The 19506-nt window shown below is 59.1% G+C and overlaps 2 protein-coding genes across 2 annotated transcripts in view; both read right to left on the minus strand.

Annotated features, from left to right (window-relative positions):
* Positions 1–1370: 1370 nt before the first annotated feature.
* Positions 1371–9848, minus strand: SMO (smoothened, frizzled class receptor). The gene is made up of 12 exons (XM_084514853.1): positions 9492–9848; positions 5518–5723; positions 5177–5386; positions 4897–5069; positions 4594–4813; positions 4373–4496; positions 4204–4296; positions 3916–4024; positions 3603–3788; positions 3171–3319; positions 2941–3075; positions 1371–2851 (listed from the first exon to the last, which is right to left on the minus strand). The coding sequence occupies exons 1-12, from the start codon at positions 9811–9813 to the stop codon at positions 2280–2282; spliced, it is 2499 nt and encodes an 832-aa protein (XP_084370979.1). The 5' UTR covers positions 9814–9848; the 3' UTR covers positions 1371–2279.
* Positions 9849–10533: 685 nt separating this feature from the next.
* SND1 (staphylococcal nuclease and tudor domain containing 1) overlaps positions 10534–19506 on the minus strand; it is a 280994-nt gene continuing 272021 nt past the window's right edge. Inside the window, exon 25 of the mRNA XM_084504489.1 lies at positions 10534–10544. The gene's annotated coding sequence lies outside the window, so the exon portion shown is untranslated. The remainder of the gene's footprint in view (positions 10545–19506) is intronic.

Below are 19506 nucleotides of genomic sequence, written 5' to 3' on the forward strand. Positions count from 1 at the left end.
TGGCAACGTCTCCGCAGCCTCAGCTACCCGCAGCCTCCGCCAGGAGGGATGCCTGACAGCCACCCGGACAGGAAAGGGCTTGAAATAACAAAAACTGGAAGGTTTTAAAGCTGTTTCACGACGGGAGGGCAGGCGGGGGGAGAGGAAGGGCTCTTTGCTCCTGCGTAAGGTAAAGAGGAGGCTGAAACGTTTTGGTCACTGAAGGGGAAGGGATCACGAAGAAATGCGGCTGCTTGAGCTCTTCCCCGTCCCCCTGAGGACGTCCCCAAAGGGGGATTTGTCCTCGGAGCCTTTCCTAACCTCTGCCTCTCCCCTTGCAGCACCCCTGTCCCAGCCCCGACGCGAGGGAGGCTTTGGGTACGTGGATGGAACGGGTCAGCCATGGAGACCCCCGGGGAAAGCCCAGGCGAGGGGAGGAAATTGGAGCAAATCCCCCTGTTTTGGGGCTGTCGAGCCCCACGTGAGGGAGATGCGATGTGTCCCAGAAGAGATGTTTTTCCTTAAGAAATGAGTTTTTCTGCCCATGTGCCAAATGGAGGGGGTTGGTGTGCTGCATGGGGGATGCATCGGGGTCAGCCCCAACACGTTTAGCTTCACTTATCACTTAGGAGCGTTTGATTCGATGTTATTCTCTTTTAAAAATGAAACCCACAGAAAAATCCCTCAAAATAAAACGTTTCGTTCAGCCCCAGACAAAGCAGCCCCACCCTGGCTTCCCATTGCACGCCCCAGCCCCACAACGGCTGCGGAGCGAGCTCGGCCCGTCCCACGCACCAAAAACCATCAGGAAAACGCAATTCCACCCAAATTTAAAGCAGGACCAGGGGTTGGGGTAACCCATAACCCTGGACGCGACAGTGTGGGCTCCCTCCTGAGCCAGATAAAAAAAAAAGGACACTTCCCAAAAGCAGCATCTGTCCCCAAACACGTGTCCCTCGGTGGGACCCTGCTGCGGTCAGGGCACCCAGCAGCACCCCAAAGGGACCACCCAGACCCTGGATTTGGGGATATTTAAGCCCATAGTGCCATCTGCTGGCAAGGGGCCCCCCCAAAATCCCCCACTTTGCTGCTGGGGGAACCTGCTCAGTGCCCCCAAAACAGCCCCTGGAGCGAAAGGGGCGAAAGGGCCGGGATGGGGGCTTCAGAGCAGGACCCATTGCGCTTAAAGAGCGCCCACAAAACCTGCTTAGTTTCACAGCTTTCCCCATTTCTGTCATTTTCACCCCATTTACACAGGGGCAATCCCCGGGGAAGCTTCATGGGGCAGCTGGCACCGTCCTGGAGCACTTTTAGGAGAAAGGAAAAACCCCACAAGGCTTCCCCGCACTCAATGCCCCCCCAAAAAAAAAGCCCAGGGCAGGCACCGGGAATGGAAACTTGGCAAATTTAATACTGATACAGGAGGGTTTTGCTTTACACAGCAAAAAATTAACCCGTGGAGGTCACCAGGATAGCGAGAAAGCCAGGGGCCTACCAGGATTTAATAAACACTCAAGACATTTACAGGGCTAACGGGCGGATACAAAGCACCAGCGAGGACGGGGCGTCCTCCTACCTCAGGATGGCTGTAACCAGGTCTTGTTCTTTTTTTTTTTTTAAAAAAAATAGTAAAAATAAAAAAAAAGCTTGGCTCGGGGGTTGCTGCACCCAGAAAGAGGCGACCCCGGGAGCTGGAAGGCACTTTGGGACCACGGGCGTACCCCAAAATAAAACCGTGAGCACCGCGGGGACGCGGCCGCCACGTCCTGGAGTGTTATAGAGAGTAAAAAAATAGTTGTAGTAAAAAAAAAAAAAATAATCCCTATTGGCACCACACGAGTGTGTAAAAGCTCTACGTACCATCTAGCCGGGGGGCGGTGGGGGCAGAGGGCGAGCGGGGGGCGTCAGCGGGGTCCCGGCACCCCGGGACGCGGGAGGAAGCTCCCCAAAATCTACCCTAACCTACCTAGGACTGATGTCCCGGGGGTCCTGCCCGCTCCTGCCCCTCATGGGGGGCGCAGGCTGTGTCCCCAAATCCCCACGGGACTTGTAGGGGGGTTGCTCCACCAGCAGCACCCCGTTTCTCTTCTCCCGGCGATGCCAGACCCCGTTCTGCCGGCGTCCCGTTGGGGTGGGCCGTGCATCGAGTCCGGCCGGGTGCCACGGGGACAGAAATCACCGTCCCCGAGGACGAGCCACCCGTGGCCACGCTCGGGACCGGCCCCCGGTGCAGCGGGGCGAGCTGCCGTGTCCCCTGGAGGCTGTCCTGACGCGGACACCATCGTCCCTGCTCGCCGGGCTCAGAAATCCGAGTCGGCGTCCAGCAGCTCGGCGTCCACCAGGTTGGTCCGAGAGTGGATGGGGGCCAAGCCGGGGCGGCGACCCCAAGTCCTCGTCCCCCCGCCGTTGGGGAGGGGCTGGGGGGGCCAGCGGGGCCCCCCGTTGTGGTGCTGCCAGCACCCGCCGCTGGGGCCGGGGCTCTCCTCGTCCTCCGGGGACCCGCTTTCGGGGCAAAAAGGGTTGGAGATGAGGTGGGGGACGATGGCTCTGCGGCTGCGCCCGTCCCACGGCCCCCTGGCCACGCTGCCTTCGGGCCGGCCGGCCGCAAGCCCCGGGAGGATGGCGGGGACAAAAGTGTCCCCCCCCCGGCGGGGCACGGCCACCAGGCAGGGCTGGAGGGGCAAGCGGGGCAGGCGAGGCACGGCGCTGCTGGAGGCTGGGGGGTCCACGGAGCCCCCAGCGTGGTGCTCGGGGCCCGGGCACACTTCATCCTTCTTCTTCTTCCTCCGTTTCTTCTTGCGGCTGCGTTTCTGCAGCTCCGGGGAGACGTCGGCCTCCACCACCCACAGGTTGGCCCTTTCCTCTGGTGGCACTGCGGGATGGACACGGGGAGGGTGAGAGCGGCCTCATCCTGCCCCCCCCAGCCCCTTAAATCCCCAAATCTAATCCCCAGGGACTTGCCAGGGGTCGCCACGGGGGTCACGGAGACGTCCTGGGGCAGGATGGCTCCTCTCCTGGCCACCATCTTGGTGACGTGCTGGGCCCACGCCGAGGACACGTCGGCCGACGGCTCGTTGATGTCAAACGCTAAACCGGCTGCGGGGACAAGAAAAAGGGAGGGTCACGTCAAGAGGGGGGACAACGGGGACCCCCCTGGAGGTGGCCCCATCCCGCCCCGCCACCGCACGCACCCACGGGGCCGTCGTGGGAGACGGTGTGCATGCTGAAGGACAGCTCCTGGCCCGGGTCGCGCAGCAGCTCCTTGCGCTTGGAGAAGGCTTTGGCGATCATCTTGCTCTTCTTGATCCTCTTGGGCTGGTCGTCGCTCTGCCCCGTCAGCCTGGGGACACGGCGGGGACACGGGGTGGCCCCGTCGGGACGTGGCCACGTGGAACGGGGCACGCCACAACCCCGGGCGTGGCATCTGGGGGCTCGGGGACCCTCCCCATCTGGATGGGGCGCACCAAGGGCTGGGGATGGAACGGGATGGACGTGCCCTACACCCCCTGCTCCTCTCCCACTACCTGCTGTGACCCCACAACTCATCGACGCGGTGGACAAGAGCCCGGGGACAACCTTTGACATCTCGGGATGCGCAGGGGGTGACATTCCCGGGGTCCCACCTGCACCAGGTGCGCTTCCAGATGAGCAGGGTGGCCTTGGTCCAGACCCAGGTGCTCATGGAGATGCCGGTGCCGAACATGGCGAAGAGGTTGATCTTCTCCACCAGCAGGCTCGGCCGGTTCTTGATCTCGCACTCCGGGATGGGTTTGTTGGTCTGCGTGGCGATGGTCACGTTGGCCTCGCACCTGCAGGGGCAGACGTGGGGGACAGCGGCGGCCGTGAGGACGGGGACCCCCCGCCCCAACGACGCTCAGCACCCCCAAAAGGAGGTGAGGAGGGGCGCTGCGAGCACCCCAACCCCGTCCCACGCACAGGACGTATTCCCGAAAGCTGCGCTCCCACTCGGCCTGGTTGAAGAAGTCGTAGAAGTGGCAGCCGAAGGTGATGAAGACGAAGCCGAAGGCCAAGAAGCCGAAGATGCCTGGAAGAGAAGTTGGGAGTCCCCAGCTCAGCCAGACCTTGAGGCTACCAAAAACGCCGCGCCGCCACCCACGCAGCTTTGTCCCACCTCTGGGCGGGCAGGATCGGGCAGTTTAGGTTCGGGGAACCCAACGTCCCCGTTCCCACACGAATTTGCCCCAGAAACGGTGCCGCCCTCACCCAGCCGCAGCATGGTCTCGTTGATCTTGCTGGCCGCCTTCTCGCTCAGCAGCCCGGGGTGGTTGCTCTTGATGGAGAAGAGCGTCATGACCCCTGTGACAAAGGGACGTGGCGGTGAGGTGGCGGTAGGGGGACACCCACGGTGCCCCCAGCCCCATCCCGCACCTACCCTGGATGAGGAAATAGCCCCCCACGATGAGGACGAGCCCGATGGGCGCCAGGACGAAGCCGGCACGGTAGCGATAGTTCTTGTACCCCACGAAGCAGATGCCACTGACGGAGTCACCGTCCACCTGGTAAAAATTGGGACCACGGATGAGGGGTGAGCAGGACGCGACCACCACCACGACCACCCCAAAAAACCATTCCACGGCCCGGCGGGCCCGTTACCTGCGCCACGGCCAGGATGGCCACGGTGAGGACGAAGGGGATGGACCAGGTGATGAGGTGGAAGTAGGAGGTCTTGCCCAGCAGCGGCTGGTAGGTGGTGCCCAGCGCCTTGAAGGAGGTGTGCCAGGCGTAGGTCAGCATGACGAACCAGATGACGCCCGACATCAGCGAGTAGTAGACGATGACGAAGATGATGACGCAGGACAGGGTCTCGTTGGAGCTGCGGTGGGAAGGCGGGCGTCAGACGGGATGGGGACACGAGGCAGGGACACGAATTTGGATGGGGATGAAGGGGGAACCTACGTGGGCTCGCCCAGGCGCATGGTGCCGTCGGCGCGGCACACGATCTCGTCGCGGGCGCCGTCCATGAACTGCGCCAGCCAGCCGATGCTGCCCACGAAGAAGCAGGCGTTGACGTAGAAGAGGATGACGGCGGGGTAGCGGTTGGAGTTCCTCCAGTCTGCAACGAACGTGGCCTGGAAGGGGGGAAAAAAAAAAAAAAAAGGACACCTGGGTGGCCAGCCCGCTTTTTGGGGACGCATCCGTGGTGTTCACGCAGCCCCGCGGCGGCGGCGCGGCTCACCAGGGTGAAGAAGGTGCAGAAGATGGTGACGGAGCTGAAGGCGGCGATGTAGACGTGCATCTCGCGGTGCTCCTTCTCGGTGAAAAGAGGGTTCTGGCACTGGATCCCGCAGCCCTCCACGTCCTCGTACCAGCTCTTGGGGTTGTCCGTCCGCACCAGCGGCGCCTCGCACTGCCCCGAGCTGTTGAACTTGATGTTCTGCACCTCGTTCTGGAGCAGGCGGTGGCACCGTGAGGAAGAAGAGGAGGAGGAAGGGGCACGGCGTCCCCACCCCAACCCTCATTTTGGGTTCCGAGGGACCCGGAGGCGTCGCGGCGGTGCCCCCCGTGTCCCCAACTTACCGGGCAGCCTTCGGGGAAGCGGTCGGGCGTGCACTTGAGGAAGTCGGGCCAGCCCCGCTCGCGCTCCACGATGGTGCAGGGGGCGCGGGTGGCCTGGCAGAGGGTCTGGCTGGGCAGCTCCACCTGCCCGTCCTCGCACTTGGGCATGTAGACGGCGCACAGCAGGGGCTGGATCACGTCCCAGCAGCGCGGGGCGTTGCGCAGGCCTGCGGGGTGGCACGGGGACAAGATGGGGATGGGGACGGGATGGGGACGGTGCTCAGCTCGGCACCCCCCTGTAGTGCCCGTGGGTGCCGTGCCCCTGCCAGTATCGATCCCCTTCGTGTTGCCCCCCCTTATACCGCCCCCAGATATACCATGCCCGTCCTGCCCCCCGTTATACAGCTCCCCTGTACCCACACCCAGCCCAGTCCCCTGTTATACTGCTCTCCATACTGCACCCACCCCCTACACCTTGTCCCCCCATACACCACCCCCTCCAATAACCCATACACACAGTGCCCCCCCTATAGTGCCCCCACACAGGGCCCCCCTCTATAGTGCTCCCCCATAATGCCCCCCCCATAGTGCTCCCCTCCATGGTGCCCCCCAATAATGATCCTCTCTATAGTGCCACCCTATAGTACAGTGCTCCCCACTCTATAGTGCCCCTCATAGTGCTCCCCCCATAATACTCCTCTCTGTAGTGTTCCCCCCTCCACGATGGCCCCCCCAAAGCCCACCTCTATAGTGCTCACCCCATAATGCCCCCACTCATGATGCCTCCTCCCCATACCCCCCTCCATGGTGCCCCCCCATAGTACCGTGCTCCCCCCTCTACAGTGTCCCCCTCCATACAGTGCCCCCCCATAACACTCCTCTCTATAGTGACCCCCTATAGTATATCGACCCCCAAGTTACCCCCCAAAAAAGTTACCCCCCAAAGAGTTACCCCCCCAGTTAGTCACCCCCTCAAAGATCACCCCCCCAAAAAGTTACTCTCTCAGAAGTTACCCCCCCAAGAGTCACACCCCCAAAAGTTACTCTGCAGTTAGTTGCCCCCAAAAGAGTTACCCCAAGAGTTACTCCCCCAAAAAAGTTACCCTCAAAAGTTACCCCCCAGTTAGTTACTCCCCAAAGCGTTACCCCCCCAGTTAGTCACCCCCAGAAGTTACCCCCAAAAAAGTTATGCCCCCAAAAAGTTAGCCCCCCAGAGTTACACCCCCAAAAGTTGCCCCCAAAGTCAACCCCTCCCAGTTACCCCCCAAAAAGTTACCCCCCCCAAGAGTTACCTCCCCAAAAAAGTTACCCCCCAAAAAAGTTACTCCCTCAAAAAGTTACCCCTCCAGTTAGTCACCCCACAAAAAGTTACCCCAAAAACTTATCCCAAGAGTTACCGCTCAGTTACCCCCAAGAGTTACTCCCCAAAGAGTTACCCCTCCAAAGTCACCCCCCCAAAGTTACCTCCCCAAAAAGTCACCCCCCAAGAGTTACACCCCCAGTTAGTTACCCCCCTAAGTTAACCCCCAAAGAGTTACCTCCCCAAAAACATTACTCCCTCAAAAGTTACCCCCCCAGTCACTTACCCCCCAAAAGTTAACCCCCCAGTTAGTTACCCCTCAAAAAGTTACCCCCAAAAAAGTTATCCCCAAAAGTTACTCCTCCAAAAAAGTTACTCCCCAAAGTTACCCCAAAAAAAGTTACCCCCCAAAAGTTACTCCCTCATAAGTTACCCCCCAAAGAGTTACCCCCCAAAAGTTACCCCTCAGAAAGTAACCCCCCAAAAAGTTATCCCCAAAAGTTACTCCCCAAAAAAGTTATCCTCCAAGAGTTACCCCTCCAAGAGTTACCCCCCCAGTTAGTTACCCCCAAAAGTTACCCCCCAAAAAGTTATCCCCCAAAAGTAACCCCCCCAAGAGCTACCTCCCCAAAAAAGTTACCCCCAAGAGTTACCCCTCAGTTAGTTACCCCCAAAAAAGTTATCCCCAAAAGTTACCCTCCCAAAAAGTTATCCCCCAAGAGTTACCCCCAAAGGAGATACCCCCAGTTAGTTACCCCTCAGAAAGTTACCCCTCAGAAAGTTACCCCCCAAAAGTTACCCCCCAAAAGTTACCCCCCAAAAGTTACCCCCCAAAAGTTACCCCCCAAAAGTTACCCCCCAAAAGTTACCCCCCAAAAGTTACCCCCCAAAAGTTACCCCTCTAAAAAAGTTACTCCCCAAAGTTATCTCCCCAAGAGTTACCCCCTCATAAGTTACCACCCCAAAGAGTTACCTCTCCAAGAGTTACTCCCTCAGTTAGTTACCCCCAAAAGAGATACCCCCCAAGCTAGTCACCCCCAAAAAGTTACTCCCCCCAAAAGTTACTTCCCAAAAGTTACTCCCCAACAAAGTTACTCCCCAACAAAGTTACTCCCCAACAAAGTTACTCCCCAACAAAGTTACTCCCCAACAAAGTTACTCCCCAAAAGTTACTCCCCAAAAGTTACTCCCCAAAAGTTACTCCCCAAAAGTTACTCCCCAAAAGTTACTCCCCAGATAGTTACCCCCAAAAAAGTTATCCCCAAAAGTTAACCCTCCCAAAAAGTTACTCCCCAAAGTTATCCCCCCCAAAGTTATCTCCCCAAGAGTTACCCCCTCAAAAGTTACCCCTCAGAAAGTAACCCCCCAAGAGTTACCCTCCAAAAAAGTCATCCCCAAAGTTACCCCCCCAAAAAAGTTATCCCTCAAGAGTTACCCCTCAGTTAGTTACCCCCAAAGGAGATACCCCCAGTTAGTTACCCCCCAAAAGTTACCCCCCAAAAGTTACCCCCCAAAAGTTACCCCCCAAAAGTTACCCCCCAAAAGTTACCCCCCCCCAAAAGTTACTCCCTCATAAGTTACCCCTCAGAAAGTAACCCCCCAAAAGTTACCCCAAAAAAGTTATCCTCCCAGAGTTACCCCTCCCAAAAAGTTACTCCCCAAAGTTATCTCCCCAAAAGTTACTCCCCAAAAGTTCCCCCCCAGATAGTTACCCCCAAAAAAGTTATCCCCAAAAGTTAACCCTCCCAAAAAGTTACTCCCCAAAGTTATCCCCCCCAAAGTTATCTCCCCAAGAGTTACCCCCTCAAAAGTTACCCCTCAGATAGTAACCCCCCAAGAGTTACCCTCCAAAAAAGTTACCCCCCAAAAGTTACCCCCCAAAAGTTACCCCCCAAAAGTTACCCCCCAAAAGTTACCCCCCAAAAGTTACCCCCCAAAAGTTACCCCCCAAAAGTTACTCCCCCAAAAAGTTACCCCCCAAAAGTTACTCCCCAAAAGTTACCCCTCCCAAAAAGTTACTCCCCAAAGTTATCTCCCCAAGAGTTACCCCCTCATAAGTTACCCCCCCAAAGAGTTACCTCTCCAAGAGATACTCCCTCAGAAGTTACCCTCCCAAAAGTTACTCCCCAAAAGTTACTCCCCCAAAAGCTACCCTCCCAAAAGCTACCCTCCCCAAAAGCTACTCCCCAAAAGCTACTCCCCAAAAGTTACTCCCCCAAAAGTTACTCCCCCAAAAGTTACCCCTCCAAAAAAGTTACTCCCTAAAAAGTTACTCCCTAAAAAGTTACTCCCTAAAAAGTTACTCCCCAAAGTTATCCCCCCCAAAGTTATCTCCCCAAGAGTTACCCCCTAGTTAGTTACCCCTCAGAAAGTTACCCCCCAAAAGTTACCCCCCAAAAGTTACCCCCCAAAAGTTACCCCCCAAAAGTTACTCCCCAACAAAGTTACCCTCCCAAAAGTTACTCCCCCAAAAGATACTCCCCAAAAGATACTCCCCCAAAAGTTACTCCCCCAAAAGTTACTCCCCCCAAAGTTACTCCCCCCAAAGTTACTCCCCCCAAAGTTACTCCCCCCAAAGTTACTCCCCCCAAAGTTACTCCCCAAAAAAGTTATCCCCAAAAGTTACTCCCCAAAAGTTACTCCCCAAAAGTTACTCCCCCAAGATTTCCCCCCCAAATTTCCCCCCCCCCCGTACCGGACCAGAGCAGCAGCTTGCCGTGTGCCTCCTCCTGCGAGGCGGAGTCGGCGGCCAGCAGCGTGGAGGTGGCGGCGTAGGGCAGCGCCGAGCCCAGGCAGGCCCCGACCCGCAGCCGCTCGCAGGCCGCGGGGCGCCGGCAGCGCTCGGGGGGGGCCGAGGCGTTCCCGGGAGGGGGCGACGGGGGTGGGCGGCGTGGGGACGGGGCTCCCAGCGCTGAACCCAGCGCCAGAGCCCACAGGAAGCCCCCCAAGCGCCACCGACGCGACCCCGGCACGGCCCCGCCGCCCCTCCCGGGCCTCCCCGGCCCCGCCGCCGCCATCCCGGCACGGCCCGGCCCGGCCCGGCCCCGCCAGGAGCCCCCGCCCGAGAGGGACCCGGGGGGGGAGGCACCGGGAGAGAGGAGGGGAAAGGGGAAGGGGAGGGGAAAGGGGGAGGTGGGGAGGGGAAGGGGGAAGGGGGGGAGGTTGGGGGAAGAGGTGGGGTTGGGGGAAAAAGGTGGGGTTGGGGAGGAAAGGGGGTTTGGGGAGGAAAAGGGGGTTTGGGGGAAAAAAGGGCTGTTTTGGGAAAAGTTGGGTTTCGGGGAGGAAAGGGGGTTTGGGGAGGAAAAGGGGTTTGGGGAGGAAAAGGGGGTTTGGGGGAAAAAAGGACTGTTTTGGGAAAAGTTGGGTTTCGGGGAGGAAAGGGGGGTTTGGGGGAAAAAGTTGGGTTTGGGGAGGAAAGGGGGTTTGGGGAGGAAAAGTGGGTTTGGGGGAAAAAGGGCTGTTTTGGGAAAAAGTTGGGTTTGGGGGAAAAAGTTGGGTTTGGGGGAAAAAGTTGGGTTTTGGGGAGGGAAGGGGGTTTGGGGAAAAAAGTTCTGTTTGGGGGAAAAAGATCCGTTTGGGAGAAAAAGTGCTGTTTCGGGGGAAAGTTGGGTTTAGGGGAAAAAGTTGGGTTTCGGGGAGGAAAGGGGGTTTGGGGGAGGAAAGGGGGTTGGGGAGAAAAAGTTGGGTTTCGGGGAAAAAGCTCTGTTTTGGAGAAAAGTTGGGATCGGCAGAAAAAGGTCGGTTTTGGAGAAAAGGTTCTGTTTGGGGGAAAAGGTGGGTTTGGGGGGAAAAGTGGTGTTTTGGGGGAAAGTTGGGTTTTGGGGGAGGAAAGTTGGGTTTGGGGGAAAAGTGCTGTTTCGGGGGAAAGTTGGGATTTGGGGAGGAAAGGGGGTTTAGGGGAAAAAGTGCTTTTTCAGGGAAATAGTTGGGTTTGGGGGAGAAAGTTGTGTTTCGGGGGAAAGTTGGGTTTGGGGGAAAAAGGGGGGTTTTGGGGAAAAAGTTGGGTTTGGGGGGGAAAGTTGGGATTGGGGGGGAAAAGGGTGTTTGGGGGGAAAAAGTGGGGTTTAGGGGAAAAGTTGGGTTTGGGGGAGGAAAGAGGGTTTGGGGGGAAAAAGGGGAGTTTGGGGAGGAAATGGGATTTGGGGGGAAAAGGGGGGGTTTGGGGAAAAAGGGGGGTTCGGGGAGGAAAGGGGTTTTGAGGGGAAAAAGGGGGTTTTGGGGTGAAACTGCTTTGGGGAAGGGAGTTGGTGTGGAAAGAAAAAGTTTTGGTTTTGTTGGGTTTTGTTCGTTTTTTTTTTTTTGTTTTTCAGGGAAAAATTTGGTGCGGAAAGTTTGTTTTCGGGACGAAAAGTTGGGAAAGTTTGTTTTCGGGACGAAAAGGCGGCGTTTTGGAGACGGGAAGTCGCTGTTTTGGGACCGAAAAGTTGTTTTGGAGGGAGCGGGGGGGGTGGGGTGGGGAGGGGCGGGGGTACTTTTGGGGTGAGAAATGGGGGTTTTGGGGAGAGAAAAGGGGGCTTGGGGGGTGAAGGAACTTTTATTGAGGAGAAAAGTTGGGTTTGGGGGCGTGAAGTTACTTTTTTTGAGGAGAAAAGTTGTTGTTTTGGAACAAAAAGTTGGGGGGGCCAAGTTACTTTTTTTTTGAGGAGAAAAGCTGGGTTTTGGGGTGGGAAGTTACTTTTTTTGAGGAGAAAAGTTGTTTTGGGGGGGAAGTTGCTTTTTTGAGGAGAAAAGTTGCTTTTCTGGAGAGAAAAGTTATTTTGGGGGGGGCTGAAGTTACTTTTTGAGGAGAAAAGTTGTTGTTTTGGAACGAAAAGTTGGTTGGGGGGGCCAAGTTACTTTTTTGAGGAGAAAAGCTGGGTTTTTGGGGGGAGGAATTTGCTTTTTTTGAGGAGAAAAGTTGTTTTTCTGGGAGAGAAAAGGTGTTTGGGGGGCTGAAGCTACTTTTTTGGGGGAGAAAAGTTGGGTTTTGGGGGCAGAAGTTCCTTTTTTTGGGGGGGGAAGTTACTTTTTAAGGAGAAAAGTTGTTTTTCTGGAGAGAAAAGTTATTTGGGGGGGGCTGAAGTTACTTTTTGAGGAGAAAAGTTGTTTTTTTGAGAGAAAAGTTGTTTTTGGGGGGCTGAAGCTACTTTTTGAGGAGAAAAGTTGGATTTTGGGGCAGAAGTTCCTTTTTTTTGGGGGGGGGGAAGTTACGTTTTTCGAGGAGAAAAGTTGCTTTTCTGGAGAGAAAAGTTATTTTTGGGGGGGGGCTGAAGTTACTTTTTGAGGAGAAAAGTTGTTTTGGAACGAAAAGTTGGTTTGGGGGGCTGAAGCTACTTTTTTGGGGGAGAAAAGTTGGGTTTTGGGGGCAGAAGTTCCTTTTTTTGGGGGGGGAAGTTACTTTTTAAGGAGAAAAGTTGCTTTTCTGGAGAGAAAAGTTATTTTTGGGGGGGGGCTGAAGTTACTTTTTGAGGAGAAAAGTTGTTTTTTTGAGAGAAAAGTTGGTTTGGGGGGGTGAAATTACTTGTTTTTGAGGAGAAAAGCTGGGTTTTGGGGGGTGAAGTCGCTTTTTGAGGAGAAAAGTTGTTTTTTGGGGGAAGAAAAGTTGTTTTGGGGGGGCAGTTCCTTCTTTGGAGAAAAAGGCTGGTTTTGGGGGGAAAAAAGCTGCTTTTGGGGGGGGCAGAAGTTGCTTTTCTGGGGGAGGACAAATTTGGGGGGGGCAAAAGTTATTAAAGTTATTTGGGGAGAAAAAGTTGCTTTTTGTTTTTTTTGGGGAAAAGTTACTTTGGGGGGGCTAAGAGTTAGTTGGGGGGGGGCACTGGGCCCATGGGGGCTGCTTTGGGGCAAAAAAGGTTATTTTTGGGGGCAGGAAGATGCTGTGTGGGGGAGAAGAGTTTGGGGGGGGGGGGAGCAGCATTTTTGGGGTGAAAAGTGGTGGTTATGGGCAAAGAGTTATGGGGGGGGGGGGATCCAAAGTCACTTTGGGGAGGAAAAAGGGGAGAAAAAGGTCGTTTTATGGGGGTGTTGAGGGGGGAGAAACTGCTTTTTGGGGGAAAAAAGTCATTTTTGGGGAGAAAATTGCTTTTTTGGGGGAAAAGCCACACTTCTGGGGGACAAAAGTCCCTTTTTTTGGGGGGGGGGGGGGCAGTCATGTCTTAGAGGAGGATCTTTTGGGAAAAAAAGTTGCTGGGGGGGGGGGGGGAGGGGAAGTTATTTTGGGGGCAGACGAGTCCCGTTTGGGACAAAAGCCACTTGGTGCAAAAAAAAAAGTGAGATTTAGGGAAAATGAGACTTTTTTTTTTTGGGGGGGGGGGAGAGAAAATTCACATTTTTGGGGGTCAGGGGAGGGACGCGAAGCCCCCCCCGGTGTTCCTGGGGACGTCACGGATGGACAGCAGGGGAGGGGACTGTCCCCAAAACAGCGGGTGGCACAGTGTCCCCAAATGTCCCCCGGTGTCCCCAAATGTCCCCTGATGTCCCCAAATGTCCCCCAATGTCCCCAGGTGTCCCTCGGTGTCCCCAAACATCCCCGATGTCCCCCAATGTCCCCAAACATCCCCCAATGTCCCCCCGTGTCCCCAAATATCCCCAAGTGTCCCCAAATATCCCCCGATGTCCCCTGGTGTCCCCAGGTGTCCCTAAACATCCTTGATGTCCCCAAGTGACCTCAGGTGTCCCCTGGTGTCCCCAAGCATCCCCCACTGTCCCCAAGTGTCCCCCCACGTCCTCTGGTGTCCCCCAATGTCCCCAAACATCCCCAATGTCCTCAAGTGTCCCCCAGTGTCCCCCGATGTCCCCAGGCATCCCCCGATGTCCTCAGATGTCCCCAAACATCCCCTGATGTCCCCAGCTGTCCCCCAATGTCCCCAAGTGTCCCCCGGTGTCCCCAAGCATCCCCCAATGTCCCCAGGTTTCCCCTGGTGCCCCCAGTGTACCCAAACATCCCCCAATGTCCCCTGGTGTCCCCCGATGTCCCCAGATGTCCCCTGGCATCCCCAAGTGTCCCTAAGTGTCCCCCGATGTCCCAAAGCCTACCCTGATGTCCCCAGTCATCCCCCAGTGTCCCCAGATGTCCCCTGATGTCCCCAAATGTTCCTGATGTCCCCAAGCATCCCCAGGTGTCCCCCGGTGTCCCCTGATGTGCCCAAGCATCCCCCCGTGTCCCCAAATATCCCCGATGTCCCCAAGCATCCCCCAATGTCCCCAGGTTTCCCCTGGTGCCCCCAAGTGCCCCCAGTGTCCCCAGGCATCCCCTAGTGTCCCCAAAAATCCCCTGATGTCCTCAGGTGACCCCAGGTGTCCCGCAATGTCCCCAAGTGTCCCCCGGTGTCCCCAAGCATCCCCTGATGTCCCCAAGCATCCCCCAAGTGTCTCCAGGTGTCCCCAAATGTCCCCACGTGTCCCCCAGTGTCCCCAAACATCCTCTGATGTCCCCAGGTGACCTCAGGTGTCCCCCAATGTCCCCAAGAATCCCCTGATGTCCCCAAGCATCCCCCAAGTGTCTCCAGGTGTCCCCAGATGTCCCCAAGTGTCCCCCAGTGTCCCCAGGCATCCCTCGGTGTCTCCCGATGTCCCCAGGTGTCCCCAACTGTCCCCCAGGTGTCCCCCACTGTCCCCAAACATCCCTGGTGTCCCCAGATGTCTCCGGTATCCTCGTGTGTTCCCCGTTTCCCCCAGTGTCCCCAAGCATCCCCCGATGTCCCCTGGTGTCCCCAAATGTCTCCAATGTCCTCAGGTGTTCCCCATTTTCCCTCAGTGTCCCCAAGCATCCCCCGATGTCCCCGATGTCCCCAAACACCCCCCCAACGTGGCTCCATCCTCCGAGCACCGCCGCCTCTTCCCGCGGGTGACCGAGGAGCCACCAAACGTCCCCGCCGTCCCCGTCCCTGTCCCCATCCCAGGGGACGCAGCGGGGGCTCAGCGCCAAAATTCGGCGCCGTGGTGCCACCAAACCTGGTCCTTCACCTGCCGGAGGAGCACCCGGGCCAGCACCATGCCCACCAGCTGCGGGGCGAGAGTGTCACCAGTGTCACCACCGTGCCACCACCGCGCCACCACGGTGCCACCACCACCCCCAAAAAACCCACCCCATCTCCCAGGGGCTGGCACCGGCGCCCTGGAGCCGACCCCATCCCACCTCCAGCTCCTCGGGGGGGGGTTGCCACCGAGGTGACACCTCCCCAAAAAATAACGGATATGTTGGGGACACCGGGGGGGGGTTTAGGGACATTGGGGCACGCGGCGGGGCACGGTGTCCCCGGCACCGAGGGACCCCGGTGGTTGCGCCGACGCCGGGAGCTGAGCGGTGCGCACGCGTCCTGGGTGGGTTTGGTCCTACAGATGGCCCTGGGGGTGGTGGGGACCCCCCTTGGGGACGTCGTCACCCCCTTGGGGACATCTCCACCCCCTTGGGGACGTCCTCACCCCCTTGGGGACGTCCTCACCTCGGTGGGGTCGTGGAGGCAGCAGGAGAAGGGCACGGAGCAGCGCTCGCGGCTGGGGTTGGCGGCGGAGCAGTTGAAGTAGATGTTTCGGGACCAGTCCCTATAGGAGGTGCCACCGCAGCAGCGGAACTGCGGGGACATCGTGGGGACATCGTGGGGACATCGTGGGGACGTCACGGGGACGTCGCTGCCACCCTGTCCCCATCCCCTGCTGTGGCAGCTTGGGGACACGTCCCCGTCCCCTTTGGTGTGGCTGCTCGGGGATGGAGTGCGAGCGGCCCCGATCCCAGCCACGTCCTGCTCGCCCCATTGCTGCTGTCCCCATGTCCCTATGTCCCCATGTCCCCTCCCAACCCTTCTCCTGCACTTTTAGTAGGTCCTACACAAACACAACCTTTAGGAAACGCTGCCCAGGTGGGCTCCCCTCGCACCACCCCCTCCCCAAACCTCTCCCTGCCCCACGCTGCGCTTCGCCACCACCCCAAAACCCCTTTAGGAAAACCCCAGAGGGGGGGGTCCCCGTGGATTTCGGGTGACAGCCGAGCCCCCCCCGGTGTCCCCCCACACCTCCTTCTGCCCAAAATCGATCGGGTTCTGCAGGTCGGGGTCGTCCCGGTAGTGCACGATGGCCGCGTTGATCACCTCGCTCACCCTCCCGCGCGCCTGCGAGGGGACACGTGGCGAGGCTGCCACCCGAGGGGACATCACGGGGAGGGGGTCCCCGTCCCCTTGTGTGTCCCCCCCCCCAATCCCCCGAGGCCGTACCCCGTCGGAGAAGACGAAGCCCAGCGCGCTGGCTGCCAGCTGCAGGAGGAAGATGATGGTCAGGCAGACGGAGAACTGCGGGAGAGAGGAGGGCGAGGGTGGCACCGCGGGGACGGGCACCCAAGGGTGGCCCGGAGGTGACGAGTCCTCATGGGATGGTGTCCTCCTGTAGGGTGGCCACCTCGCCACGGGGATCGCCAACTTCACATGGGGACGGCCACCTCCACATGGGGACAGTGACCTCTACGTGGGGACGGCCACTTCCCCATGGGAAGACCCCAAAAAGGACAGCAGCTTCCCCGTGGGGACATCACCCCCCACGTGGGGACAGTGTCCACCCCATTGGGACGCCGACTTCCACATGGGGACGGCCTCTTCCCTATAGGGACAGGAATTTCCCCAAGGGGACAGCGTCCTCCAGATGGGGACAGCGTCCTCCTTATGGGGACAGCCTCTTCCCCACGGGGACATCATCCTCCCCATGGTGATATCCCCTTCCCCATGGGGACAGTGTCCTCCTTATGGGGACAGCGTCCTCCTTATGGGGACAGCCACCTCCCCACGGGGACATCATCCTCCCCATGGGGACCGGACACACCCCGAAGCGTCCTCCCACCCCAGGGACCCCCGGGATGGGGACCCCCTTCTGGGGACCCCCTTGTGGGGACACGCACGGCCTGCAGCAGGCAGATGTTCTCCCTTAGGGCCCCGACGCAGCCGCAGAAGGTGCACCTTGGGGGGGGCACCGTGGGGACGTCACCCGTGGGGTGACACCCGTGGGACACCGCGGAGATGTCACCCGTGGGACGCTGCGAGGATGTCACCCGTGGGACGCCGCGGGGATGCCCGTTTGAACAAAAACTTCCCCAAAACGCAGTTTCAAGCCCGAAAATCCCCACCGAAATCCCCGCTGAAAAAAATCCCCAACTCTCCAAAATCCCTTAAACCCCCCCAAAAATGCTCCGGGGAGGCGGCACCGCCTGGGGACACGGCCATGACCCCCTCCCCGCTCGGTCCCGGTGCTCGGTACGGGGTGGGGAGGGGGGACCCCAAAAAAACCCACGGGGACCCCAAAAAGGGGTGTTGGGGGGGGATAAAGGGAAAGGGGGGGTCGGATCGGTGCTCACCCATCCGAGGAGGTTGAGCACGAAGAGCGCGGAGCGCAGCGCTGAGCTCACGGCGGGGGGGGCTCGGCCGGCCATGGAGGGGCTCCAGGGCACCGGGGGGCTCCGGGGGGCACCGGGGGCACCGGGGGGAGCCGGGCTGGGCTGAACGGGTCCGGGTCCGGGTCCTGGTCCGGGTCCGGGTGCGCGTTCGGGTGCAGGTCCCGGTGCCGCTCCCGGTGCCGGTGCCGGAGCCCCTTGCCCAGGAGCCCCACCCCTAGGAGCCCCACCCCCAGAAGCCCCGCCCCCAGGAGCCCCACCCCCAGAAGCCCCGCCCCCAGACGCCTGCCCACCGCTCACCGTGTGCCCACCCACCAGATCTGACACCCACCCTCCAGCCCCACGCACCCAGCAGGGCCGTGCCGGCACCCACCGCTTACGCACCCCTGTGGGGGACCCTCTGCGCCCACCCAGCTGCCCCACGCGTCTGCTCGTGGACCTGCGCCCACCCATCGGATCCACCCATCGGGTCAATGTGTGCACCCATCGGGTCAACGCGTGCACCCATAACCAACACACGCACCCATAAGGTCAACGCGTGCACCCATCGGGTCAAGGTGTGCACCCATAGATCTACGTGTGCACCCATCAGGTCTACACTTGCACCCATAACCAACGAATGCACCCATAAGGTCAACGCGTGCACCCATCAAGTCTACATGTGCACCCATCAGGTCAACGTGTGCACCCACAGACCAACGCACCCACCCATTGGGTCAATGCATGCACCCATAGACCTACGTGTGCACCCCCAGACCAATTTGTACACCCATAAGGTCAACGTGTGCACCCATCAGGTCAACACGTGCACCCGTTGGGTCAACGTGTGCACCCATTGGGTCAAGGTGTGCGCCCATAACCAACACATGCACCCATTGGGTCAAGGTGTGCGCCCATCAGGTCAACGTGTGCACCCATTGGGTCAACGTGTGCACCCATCGGGGTCAAGGTGTGCGCCCATCAGGTCAACACGTGCACCCATAGGGTCAAGGCGTGCGCCCATAGACCACCGCACCCACCCATTGGGTCAAGGTGTGCACCCATAGGGTCAAGGCGTGCACCCGTTGGGTCAACGTGTGCACCCATAGGGTCAAGGTGTGCACCCATCAGGTCAACGCGTGAACCCGTTGGGTCAACGTGTGCACCCATAGGGTCAAGGCGCGCGCCCATAGACCACCGCACCCACCCATTGGGTCAAGGTGTGCACCCATAGAGTCAAGGCATGCACCCATGACCAACACGTGCACCCATAGGGTCAAGGCGTGCACCCATAGACCACCGCACCCACCCATCGGGTCAACGTGTGCACCCATGACCAACACATGCACCCATTGGGTCAAGGTGCGCACCCATAACCAACATTGGTGCGACCCCCCCCCAGCTCCTGCCTCTCCCCCCACCCATCACCGGCCCTGCCCCGTCCCCAGGGGGCAGGGAACTGAAGGCCACGAGGCTGGGGGCCCATCTCGATGGGCTGGTGGCCCACATCTCCAATCTGGTGGCCCATCTCTCCAAGCTGGTGGTCCAACCCTATAGGTTGGTGGCCCGCATCTCTGGGCTGGTGGTCCATCCTTCCAGGCTGGTGGCCCAGCTCTCCAACCTGGTGGCCCATTCCTATGGGCTGGTGGCCAATGTCTCCAAACTGGTGATCCATCTCTCCAATCTGGTGGCCCATGGCTCCAGGCTGGTGGCCCACCCTTCCAGGCTGGCGGCCCACACCTCCAGGCTGGTGGCCCATGTCTCCAACCTGGTAGCCCATCTCTCCAGGCTGGTAGCCCATCTCTCCAATCCAGTAGCCCACCCCTCCAGGCTGGTGGCCCATCCCCCCAGGCTGGTAGCCCACCCCTCCAGGCTGGTAGCCCATCTCTCCAACCTGGTAGCCCACCCCTCCAGGCTGGTGGCCCATCTCTCCAACCTGGTAGCCCACCCCTCCAGGCTGGTGGCCCATCTCCCCAGGCTGGTTGCCACCGCAGGCTGCCTGCAGCCACTCCCCCCAGCCTGGAACCCTCCAGGAAGCTCCTGGGGCCACCTCCCCTCATTCCCCCCTTGCCCACCCCAAAACACGGCCCCATGTGGGCCCAGGGGGATGCCCCCAGCCCCTGGTGACGGCCGGGACCCCTCCTGCATCCCACAGCCTCCTCCTCACTGGGACGGCGGTGGGGGGCTCTGGGGTGGGGGCGTGGATGGGGGGTGACCATAGAGGGGATGGGATGGGATTGGGATTGGGATTGGGATGGGATGGGATTGGGATGGGATGGGGATGGGATGGGATGGGATGGGGATGGGATGGGATTGGGATTGGATTGGGATTGGGATGGGATGGGGATGGGATTGGATTGGGGATGGGATTGGGATTGGGATT

Source organism: Aythya ferina, assembly GCF_964211825.1.
Source record: "Aythya ferina genome assembly, chromosome: 1".
Classification (NCBI taxonomy): domain Eukaryota; kingdom Metazoa; phylum Chordata; class Aves; order Anseriformes; family Anatidae; genus Aythya; species Aythya ferina.